Source organism: Phallusia mammillata, chromosome 6, assembly GCF_965637545.1.
Source record: "Phallusia mammillata chromosome 6, kaPhaMamm4.hap1.1, whole genome shotgun sequence".
Lineage (NCBI taxonomy): Eukaryota > Metazoa > Chordata > Ascidiacea > Phlebobranchia > Ascidiidae > Phallusia > Phallusia mammillata.
In genome coordinates, this window is record NC_137257.1 from 14,821,699 (window position 1) to 14,833,122 (window position 11,424).

The 11,424-nt window shown below is 34.5% G+C and overlaps 2 protein-coding genes across 3 annotated transcripts; one reads left to right on the forward strand and one right to left on the reverse strand.

Annotated features, from left to right (window-relative positions):
* Window positions 1–1,139: 1,139 nt before the first annotated feature.
* On the forward strand, window positions 1,140–2,811 carry LOC145232911 (zeta-crystallin-like). The gene has a single exon (XM_080097583.1). The coding sequence runs from the start codon at window positions 1,185–1,187 to the stop codon at window positions 2,364–2,366; it is 1,182 nt and encodes a 393-aa protein (XP_079953709.1). The 5' UTR covers window positions 1,140–1,184; the 3' UTR covers window positions 2,367–2,811.
* On the reverse strand, window positions 2,407–11,133 carry LOC145232910 (ribosome biogenesis protein bop1-A-like). 2 transcript variants are annotated; one of them, XM_080097581.1, is made up of 17 exons: window positions 10,916–11,133; window positions 10,727–10,784; window positions 10,621–10,670; window positions 10,033–10,119; window positions 9,692–9,846; window positions 8,777–8,894; window positions 8,366–8,467; window positions 8,159–8,278; window positions 7,656–7,769; window positions 6,983–7,144; window positions 6,420–6,570; window positions 6,083–6,221; window positions 5,262–5,478; window positions 4,392–4,577; window positions 4,219–4,321; window positions 3,796–3,988; window positions 2,407–2,603 (listed from the first exon to the last, which is right to left on the reverse strand). In XM_080097581.1, the coding sequence occupies exons 1-17, from the start codon at window positions 10,970–10,972 to the stop codon at window positions 2,450–2,452; spliced, it is 2,166 nt and encodes a 721-aa protein (XP_079953707.1). In that variant the 5' UTR covers window positions 10,973–11,133; the 3' UTR covers window positions 2,407–2,449. The 2 variants fall into 2 exon arrangements, with proteins under 2 accessions (XP_079953707.1, XP_079953708.1); XM_080097582.1 differs by having other exon boundaries at window positions 10,033–10,101; window positions 10,916–11,130.
* Window positions 11,134–11,424: the final 291 nt, after the last annotated feature.

Here is an 11,424-nt window from a genome sequence, read left to right on the forward strand (position 1 = left end):
ACTGGATATCAGCCAAATCAAACGAACACTCATTACACCGCAAGTCAGTCTCGTAGTGGCCTGGCTGTTCTTTTGACACTTTTACAGTGCCATCAGACGCCCCCTGTCGTAATATTAAATGTCATACTGGTTCACGACCAAAAGTGCTTGCGTTGCTATTTTTTAAGCTGATTGCGACAAAGTCAAATGTTATGTTGAAACCGCCTTCAACTTGATTTGCAAAACATAAATTTCACCTCTCTGTACCACACATAGATATGCTTGATGCTTTCTCGACTAAACTATTGCCAACAATGGATTTTATAAAAAAAAAAACGCCACCAAAGCTTACGGGACCAGGACAAATGATCTAAATTCTAATGCATAAAATTGTTTAACTTGTTTGTTTTATTGTTGAAGGATGGAGCTGAGTCTCATTTGTGTTCACAAAAGACTCTTTAAATTTCATATTTACATAACTGTAGTTATGTATAGGCTACAGTACCACACAAGTTTTTTATCCTGATTAACGTGCTTTTAGGCAATGTGTCGCGTACTAGCTTTCATTCAGACAAATAAGTTCGACATACGTATGCTTTCCTCCAGGTCAGCTTTCGGAGTTTCAAATACGCATTTTTCCAGTTCATCAGTTTTCATCCAATGATCTTTCACACAAAAAACGGTGCAATAATCAGACAAACTTATTGTTGCCACAGTGAATTGTTACAGCACTTACAGCACGTGTTTTTCACAGATGATTGTCCCTGTGCGCTTGGCATAACATGTCTAACAGAAGGGGAACAACTTTGACAGTTGATAGGCCTAGATATATAACTATGTAATATTGTCATCTGTATTGTATGTCCAAACATCAGGTATGGGCTGAACCGAGCCAGAAGCCGAGTACTCGGTAACGAAATTCGAGGTTTATGATGCTGTTGCTGTTTTGCTGCTGTGCTTAATTAATTAGGCGTGCCCATTCATGCGAGCAATATCTAATATATTTGTGAACACGTAATAATGCCATCCGCTTCATTTTAGCCTCCTAAACCTAGGATGTAATTTTTCCCCAAATTTAGTACTATATATATGATTTTGTTGATGTCCAGCAGACTGTTACTTCTGCCAGATTTTTTTTTCATTTGCAATGCGTGACAAGTCATGCGTGCAAGGCGTCGAGTCATGTTTTACTTCACACTGTTTACATGTTCGTTTTGTTTGCCCTGTTGATGATGTTGCAAGCAGATATCTGTTATTGTTTTACCTTTATATTAATTATATTAGAATGTACATCATATGTTTTGACCACGAAAGGCACAACCTTTTTTCCATACAGAAACAATCGCATAGACCAGGAATTTTGCAGTGCAAACATGCTTAGCTCAAAAGGTGGAAAAGTCTTGTCTTCCACCGCAATGCGTGCTGTCGTGGTGTCAAAGTTTGGAGACGAAAGTGTCTTGGAAGTCCAGCGCAATGTCCCAATTCCAACGGTGGAATCTGGTGAAGTTATGGTCAAAGTAGCAGCTATTGGAGTTAACCCAGTGGAAACATACATACGGTCTGGAAACTATAAAATGCTTCCTAAGTTGCCATATGTACCTGGTAACGATATTTCTGGAACTATTGTGGCTATTGGTGCGAACGTTACTAAGTTCAAGGAAGGGGACCGTGTAGCATCATTTATGCGAGTGAAGAGTGGGGCATATGCTGAATACTGCGCTGTACATTCGGACTGGCTTATGCCTTTGCCTAACGACTTTGATTTTAGGAAGGGTGCAGCAATTGGTACACCCTATTTCACTGCATATAAAGCTCTTTTTCTCAAGGCAAATGCTAAAGCAAGTGATGTATTATTGGTCCATGGTGCAAGTGGTGGTGTTGGAATGGCTGCTTGTCAATTGGCTGTTTCACATGGAATGAAGGTGTTTGGGACAGCTGGTTCAAAAGAGGGCATGGATGTTGTTCTCCAACAAGGAGCGGAGAGGGCTTTTAACCACAAGGAAAAAGGTTACACAGATAAAATTTTAGAAGCTACAAATGGTCATGGGCCAGATATTATCATTGAAATGTTGTCGAATGTCAATCTCAACCGTGATTTGGAGATTGTGGCCCCAAAAGGTCGTATAGTTATCGTTGGTTGTCGTGGAACAATTGAAATGAACCCCAGGCTTATAATGGGTAAAGAAAGCAGAGTGGAAGGTGTTGCACTTGCTGTAACAACAAAAGAGGAATTTTCCGAGATGAATCGAGCAATAAGTGCAAGAGTGAAAACTGGAAGGATCAATCCATGCATTGGAAAGGAGTTTTCGCTTAATGATGTGCAAAGGGCACATAGAGAAATTATTAGCAACAGTGGCAGCAAGGGAAAAATGGTGCTAATTGTATAATTAAATGTCATCGACTGTCAACTACAAATATGCAACTGTGTAATTTATAAGAAATGTTTTATTGTGGTAACAATCATCAATCGTTATGTGAATAATCGAATAGTTTTATCAGCTGCTGATGAAAAAATCCATGGCTGGTGTGGGTGGAAGCAACAATCTAAAACTCCAAGATTTCTTTCAACTTTGTGGCCCTTCAAAACTTTGACAGGAACTATAAGAGGATTTTGCATCAAATCACTGAAATACAAAATATAGTTGTGAAACAAATTTGGAAACACAAGCAACAGTCATATAAAAATATATAATATATTTGCAATTCTTATTTTGCATCATGTATGGTTTGGATACAGTCAAACTTCGATACTATGCCACCCTCGCTACTATACCATTTTTGATCGTCACCAACTAAATTCAATAGAAAATATATTTACTATGCCACCCCTTACCCTTGATACTATGACACATGAGAGTACAGTATTACTGCATTAATGGTCTGGTTATGGATTGAAAAATTGGGCCTTCTGAAAACTTTCGGTTTGAGCTCATGATAAAACAGAGAAAACAAGAAAAACAAATCGTTGAATAAACAAACGTGGTCATGTTAAGAGGTTTCACGGCTTTGCAGCGAGTTATGTAAACGCCGTTCTGTGCTTGTGTCACGGAAAAACTAGCAGATCTTGTTTGTTCTAGGCACGACCTATCCGTATTTTTGTAATAAATTATAATCGTACAACACAACGTGGCATTACAGTACAAGTCATGTCACAAGGCTATGTTTAAAAACAACCCTTGCTATTATGCCACTTTCTCTCGGTCCCAAAGGGTGGCATAGTATCGAAGTTTGACTGTATAATATATATTTGCAATTCTTATTTTGCACCATGTATGGTTTTGTTATTTTCACATTTGAGACTAGGACTGAAACTCTGAATTGCCGGGAACGTTGGATCAGACTGGACCTGAATTTCTAGATTAAAAATTTCAGAAAAATAGATCTTTAACGGATGGTTCTACTGCCAAAGTACAGCAAACTTTACCTGATCTGACCCACTTTAACTAACAAAAACTGCAAACTGAGATGCTAAGTCTGCAAAAAGGTACTACCAATATTATAAACCAAAACCAAAACAGAGGTACAGCATAAGCAACAGCTTTTGGAAAGTGCATTCAATCATCCACCAGCCTACTTTAGCTCACAAAAAATGCAAACTAAGATTTCTAGTCTGCAAAAAACTATTGCATATATTACAGATCAGTCCTAAGACTTCCTAATAGGTGCAGTATAAGCAACACCTTATGACCAAGGGTGTGCTACTTAGATAGTATCACTCTATATACCGATATGGTTTGGGAAAAATCATTGCTGAATGTCAATGTGACAAGCATAGCTAGAAGGTGTTAAGTTTTTCACCTGAAACAAACAGTTTACCTGTAAACCATTCCATGGCTGACCACCACATTTCCATCATCTCCTCCTGATGCAAACAATGGGTATTTGGGGTGATAGCAGCATGAACGTATAGCTCGCTTGTGATAGCGCATTGTTTTGTATGGTTTTGTTGATAAATCCATGTCAAACCAGGACAACCTACAGTCATAGCTGCCAACCAATAGATTATCACCTGACAAAAAATAGTTATAATAGGTAACTTATTTTCAAAAGTATGTCCAGAAAAATAACCAATGCAAAATAGCATTCAGGCTCTAAATTTGTATTGGATAAACTGTTTAAAATGTTAAGTTTAAGTGGCCTCAATGAAATATTAAGTTCCTGGATTGCCTAATTTGACTGAAGTCACCCAAAAGAAAGTTCCACGTTAAATACAATTAATTGAAAACCTAAATATATTACCTCCTGGATGAATAGCAAGAGAAGATATCCATTTTGAATTCGCCATTAGTTTTTTCGTCAGCTGCTGTTTTACCAAATTGTAAACCCGCACGTATTGTTGAGTCTGAAAAGCAAAACTTTAATCATTTTTTTTATCTTATTCACACCCAAATTATTTCTCTGATCATTCTTACAGCTACAAATAAGAATGGCCGTGTAGGATGAAATAAAACACTTTGAACAGCCCCTTTGCATTTGGTAAATGGGGTCTGGGATCTTTGTTTTGTCAACTGATGTAGAAAAACTTGGGCATGACCATTTCCAGGTACAACACAAGCAAGGTAGTCTCCTTTGGCATGCCATGTCACCTTTGAAACATCCTAAACATGAACAGAACATTACTTCATGAATACTAGTTTTAAAGGATAATTCCATTCACAACTTATATTTTGGTAAACCAATATAGGCAAATATGGATATTTTGATTAAAGCATAGAAAAGTCGTCATTGACATTCCATGCTGCACAACACTTTTAAAGAAGCAAATTTTAACGATTGTTTAGTAAGAATATTCATGTGCATGCTTTAATAAAAAAAAGGTATCTCTTGGGATAACAAGTTTGTGTGCAATACTTAGCATAGTGGTTCCCAAACTTTTTGCCGTTGCAGACCCTCTTTGATAGTGTCAAGCTTATCATGGATCCCTTTAAGTTGTGAGGTATTTTTTGTTTTTTTTCCACCAGCAAGAAATCAAAACATAGCATCCACAGATGGTGTAGGACCAAAATTTTATCTTTTTTGTCTCTTTTTACACGAGCAAGAAAGCTTTTGTAGTATTGTAAAAACACCGCAACATTTTATTGAAACCTGATTTATCAATCTCACTTTGCACAAATTAAGAACTTGACAAAGGCCCCCTAAAACGCCTTGAGGACCCCTAGGAGTCCCCAGGGCCCCAGTTAAGAACCACTGACTTGGCAGACCATTGAAATATTCAAATACTCAAAAGTTGTGTCTGATATAGAAAATAAAACACTACAGTAAAAGTTTTTTAAAAACATCACCTTTGGATGTGTTATAACAAGCCGTTGTCCATCTTGATATGGTAAACCTGTTTCTACCGTTTTCCATGGAGGTATAACAGCATTAGATTTTTCACTCTCCTGTTTATTTGTAGTTTCTTCATCAGCTAATGGTTGAAAAGATTGTAACAAGCTATCGGTCGCACTGTATATTAATTTGTCTCCGATTGAAGGGTTTATGATCACAATCTTGTTTTCTCTGCAAAGAAGGCAAGTTAGGCACAAGCAATGTCTGGACCATTTGACATTTAAAACGTTTTAAAGACACAAAATATTTCACTAGTTGTATTTATTTTAACACCATGTGCTCTGCTGTGGGTGTATTTAACTTTTAAACACCAACATTTTGGTGAAACTAGTAGTTGGTAAAAAAATTACTGCCTTTGGCCCTTAAGTGTGGGAGTACACTTTGGAAATTGCACAAAAAAGTGTCAATTTTAGTTTTCAAATGGGATTAGAGGTGCTTGCAGATGTTTACAACAGTTTATCGAGCCACACTTCACTTTTAACCATTTACTTCAAATAAAGTATAGAAAACAGTTAGTGTTGGTTACAATCCTGTCTTGGCCACATACTTTTCCCCAACTTACAAACTTGCTCTAAGGTAGCTCAAAAGGTTAAAGCAAAAATAAAACTATGAAGGTTTTCTATATGTTGCCAATTTATATATTACATATCCTTAAAGTTTTAACCTCTACCCTCTAGTTGTCCAAGGCCTGTTTCAAAACAGGTACAGCTTATCCTCAAAACCAAAATAGTATTACAAAGTACGGGTTAGAAATTTAGAATTTTTATCTTCTTACAATGCAACAGCCAGGAGACAAACACTTTTGTTTGGACACCACGACACACATTTGACAGGCTGATCTCCCAAAGTGGTTATCTCTCTCAAACATCTTGATGTTGCGACTTCCCACACACGAATGATGCCATCATCTGAACCTGAATGCAGATTTAGTTTGTTTAATGCAACTATGTCCTTGTTTTTTTTTAAGATAAGCTATATTACAACAACATTCAATTACAAAACTCATTAACTAGGGAGCAAAAGTTTAGTGTGTTTAAAGCAGTTTTATAGGAAAGCATAGAGCAAGAACACAACAGCAATAAGTAGTATTATTGCCAGAAGTTTGTTTTTACCTGAAGCCAGCCATTGCCCAGTTGAGTCCACTGAAATTGTTCGTACCATAGCCTTGTGTCCTTTGTAACAAAGTGCTTGAAATGTTGGAAATGGTTGCAAGTCTTTGGGTTTCGGTAAATTGGGAATTAATTCTTCTGGATTAACCATCACCTGTATTAAGAAGAACAATTGTTAGTGGCACATAGTGTCAGGATCAATGGGTTTGTACATTTTGTAACATTTTTTGGGAGATTTTAAAAACAAGAATGTATATTGTTATCACTATTAGCTATAGAAACAATATACTTTTTGCTGTACTTCATAATTTTACCCCCCATTAGAGGTTTATTTTTTCAGCAAACCATTCACAAACTTTAGAAAAATGTACAAAATCTAATTCATAAGGGGTTAAAAAACATGTTTTTGTCATTACAATTGTCTTAAGGCTAAGTTTAATGCTGACTCCTTGTAATGTGAGTTATTTTTGGGCATTAACTTTGAGTGCATTGATCTAATAAACTTTGATTACAGTTTTTGCTATTATGTGTTCAATCAGGACAAGAGTACCCATTGTCACGCTTACTTTCATTTTTCTTTGTCTTGGGCAAAGATAAAGATCCAGACATCTTGAAAATCGCTCTTGGATAAACGTTGGATATTGCGGTACTTGGCGTAGAGAGTCAAACTTTTCAGGAATAAAATCGAGTTTTCTTTCATCTTCATCATCTTCCTTCCACTTATCAATCTGTTTATCAAAGAAGTATTTGCACAAATTGATTTAGTTCTGTTTATAATATAAGCTGTTCAGAGAAAAACTGTAACTTTTTAGTTAAACGAGCCAGTATCTTTGACCAAAGTGTAACAAATATTTTAAAAATTAGAAAACCATTCCACACTTAATGAAACTTTATTTTCTCAGGAAAGCCTAAATTGGTTTTATAGGTCATTTTTCACATTCATTTATATTAATTAGTTTATTCTGGTTCATTTTAACAGGTATTTAATAATTTTTTTCATCAAATGCTAAACACCAATGTAAACTCTATTTAAGAAAACATTTGCATTTTCTGTTTGATTGCCAAACACTTGGCAATTTAAAGTTCGAAAAAGTTGCCTGTATTTGTTTTCCCTCATCCAAAATCAAATTCATACACAATCAAAATTTCAAAAATTAAACAATATTTTAGATGCTTTTCATTACATTGTTCTTTAACACTGAGTACATAGGAGGACAAAAAATACTCAATTGAACATACTTCTTCCTGTGATGGCAGATATTCTGGTGGTGGATTGTATGAAGCTTCATGTCCAGGCAATTGTGTCTTTGGTGCTGGAATAGCCATTTTTTGTCGAGCTAATTCACTGTTGGTCTATAGACAAGACATGTTTTTGGAAAAGTTTCTCATCGGTAAAATTTTGTCCAGATTAATGTTTTTTTATTTTTTTATAAGCAACATATAAGCTGCAGATGGTGCACACTGTTTCAACTTAAGTTTTCATCAGTGCAGCTAGGTGATGAGAGATCGACCGTACGAGCTAATGTAGCAGCACTCCAGCATCTTGGGCATGACTTTTCATCTTGCTGCTCTCAACAAACTGGAGTGCTTTAAAGTGGTTATATTAGCTCATATGGGCAATCTCTCTTCACCAGCTGCACTTATGCGAGCTTATAGGCCGAAACAGTGTACAATGTCCACAGATTTATAACATTTTATGCACAATTAATAAAATATAAAAGTTCTTCGCAGATATAACGCACAGGTGTTTTGCTCTCTGTTTCTTCCCACAGATCGTAAAACTTTGGTTCTTCACTTTCATCAGTTTTGGGTTTTCTTGGTTTGAGCCAACCCATTTTAATTGCATGGACAAGTTTTCCGACCTACAATGCATTAATATTGTGTTAAAAAAGACAATTTAAGTTATTTTACTATTAGCAATTGTACTTTTCATAAGACTGTAAATTTACCTTTCTCTTCTCGATGATCGAAGGTGTGAAACTCCTTTTGTGCTCGGGTATATTGGTGACTGGGTGAATCATTTTCTCATGTGTGAAAAAGTCCACATATGGCTGTGACAGGAAAGACAAAAAACAAAATAAATTGCCACTTTTCTACTGATTACAAGACCAAAATAATTACACACGACAGTGATTTCATAAAAAAAAAAAAATGTTTTGTGAAAAAACACTGACCTCGATTTTATTTAATAAAAGTGTCAAATGTTATTCCAAACAAAATAAATTTGAAAATAAAAACAAGCAGTTTTGTTTTTATAGCAACAAAGGCCAGCTTTAGTAAAAAATGGTATGTACCATTTTAGCAATCATCACAGTCACGGTAAAATTGTAGTTAATTAGTCTGTATATAATTCCATTTACCTCATGTGGATCTATTCCTGATGTGTAAAATGATCCCTTTTTAAGTCTTTGAATAAGTTGTAGTTCCTCTGATGTCAACACATGATCTCTTCCCGTCTGTTTGTCATGTACTGTTCGCCTGGAACAAAGTGCACATGAGTTTTAATTGTTATCTACACATAAAAAGTTAAGTTTGGAAACACCAATGTTATCAATTACATGAATAAATTTAAATATACAAATTGTCACATCTAGTTGTAATGGAAATGTTTTCACACTTTTTGGTTTTTACATTTTACAATTACAGCTTTGCTTACCCATTGTAAAATTGGAAAATCAACTGTTGCACTGACCCCCTGAAACCATCTTACACACCCCTTGGGGGTCCATACACATTAGGTTGGGTATCAATGCTACACTAGTGGTTACTAAGTTCACTATGTACAAACAATGCAGAGTTTTTAAAACTAAACCAGTCAACACTTTTTTATATTCATGAAAAAAGGATAATTTCAGGTCGGAAGCACTACTAACTAAATGTTAAAACCAGATATATAAGTGCTTTGTAAACTGTTTTCTTGTTTGTACCCTTCAAAATCAATTGCCAAGCAGTTATCACACCTACTTGTTTAATTGCCAAAAGTAATTGTATCTAGTCAGAAGTGGTCAATAATGGTGTTTCGTACATATATATATCACATGCAAGATGTTGCAAAAACTCTTTCATTTTCTCTGTGTTTTTTTAACAGCGAGCATGTATAATACAAGTATATATTAACATTTTTCCATAGGATTTTGTAAATGTAATTAAATATATATTCTTTTAATTCGATGATTTACGATGCCTAATTATGATTTAGGGTATAGATTGACACCTAATTATAAACAATTGACATTGACCGATTTAGATAATTATACATCAAAAGATTTTTATACCAATAATTTTTGTTCTCCATTTTGTCCAAAAACTTGTCTAGTTCATCTTGATTTCTGATTGGTTTCGAAATTGTACGTCCATCAAGATCATACCCAATATGTGGAAAGTTTTCATACCATTCCATGGGAATGTTGCCAACCGTATTACGCAGATCCTAAAACATCAATTTTCACAAATCAAACTTAGTTAATTTTGTACGAAAATACATTTTGTGGTTTAAAAATTTTGTTTGACCAAAATCAAAATTTTAACACCATTTCTGTTTGGCCCAGAGTTGGGTTAAACTTGTAATATATTTCAAAATGTATTTTAACACAATTTGTTTTGTTTTAACTGTTACCTCATCATCAGAAACATCATCATCAACATCACTAGAGTAAGGTTTTTCAATTGTTTGAGCAGATTTGGCCTGCAATTTGTTGAAATACTGTGAAATATTCCTGTTAATCTTTTAATAAATGTATATATACTTAATTTATTTCCAACCAATAGTATTTTTGCATGCACATTTTTTAAAAAAATGTTCAAACTGACACAAATGATAAAAAAATGAATTTAGGGTTTACATCACAGGGACTATTGCTATCAACAAGGGCACCGGGGCAGTTTAATTCATGTTGCCATCATAACAGGAAACGAAACATTATTATTATTTTTTGGAAGCAGAAAGGCATTTGCTCATTGTAATGCTTTTACAAAAAGTGAAGTGCAAAATTATTAAACCAATTAATTTGAGGTATAGAATATTTTATGTGAAAAATATTTTTCATGTTACAAGCTTTGATTTACTCTTTGGTTTCTTTGTACACATTTATTTTGTTGAGTCAACATATTTTGTTACAATATGCTAACTTATCTACTTTCTTTTCGAATATATCTACCAATATAGTCACTTGGTGGTATATATCTAAGATTTTTGCATTCTTACTTCTGTTTCCTTTTCTAGGACCTCTTCATCACTTGACTCCACAACAGACTCTAAACAAACAATGTTTTAGCAAGAAAAATTACGATCAAACATTTTTCAATCTTACCGTCACTTGAATCTTCATCATCTATATCCAATTTTCCTTTGCTGGGAAACAAGCTTTCCTAAAAATCATGATTTAAATATGACAATGTTACAACATTATTTGACTGGATTTATTTTGCACTATTATCTCAATTACTTCATTGTCTGGTCGAGGAACTTTAGGTTAAATAAAAAACATTTTTGGGAATACCTGGTTTAAACTTAAAGAGGTGTTTTCTTCCAGAAATTGGCGTTTTTTGGCTTTCATCGCCGTCTGTAGTTGATTTTTTTTGCTAAATTCAAGATCTAACAAACTTTGAAACACAACCAGAAAAAAAGCAATACAACAGTTCAATAACTTAGAAAAATTATCTCTTTAACACAAAACAAACAACCTCAAAATAACAATAAACCACCTTTCCAAGTTTTCCAATTTAAATAATAAAAACAGCAAGAAAACAGGTAAAAAATAAATAACAATACAAAACAGTGGCGATGGTCGATGGATGTTGGATGGATTATTTTCTCGCATGGCCAACGTGAGGTCATAGATATCGTAAAATAATGGTTTATTGTTTGCATTTAATTATAATAGATTAAAAAACAGCTAACATTTCTTCTTCCTGCATTCCCTTTATTTGTCATTTTTGTTATTTCTGGTTGTGTTATTTTATTTTATCTCAATCATTTCGACGTATTTCCTAAAAATATGTGATTTGT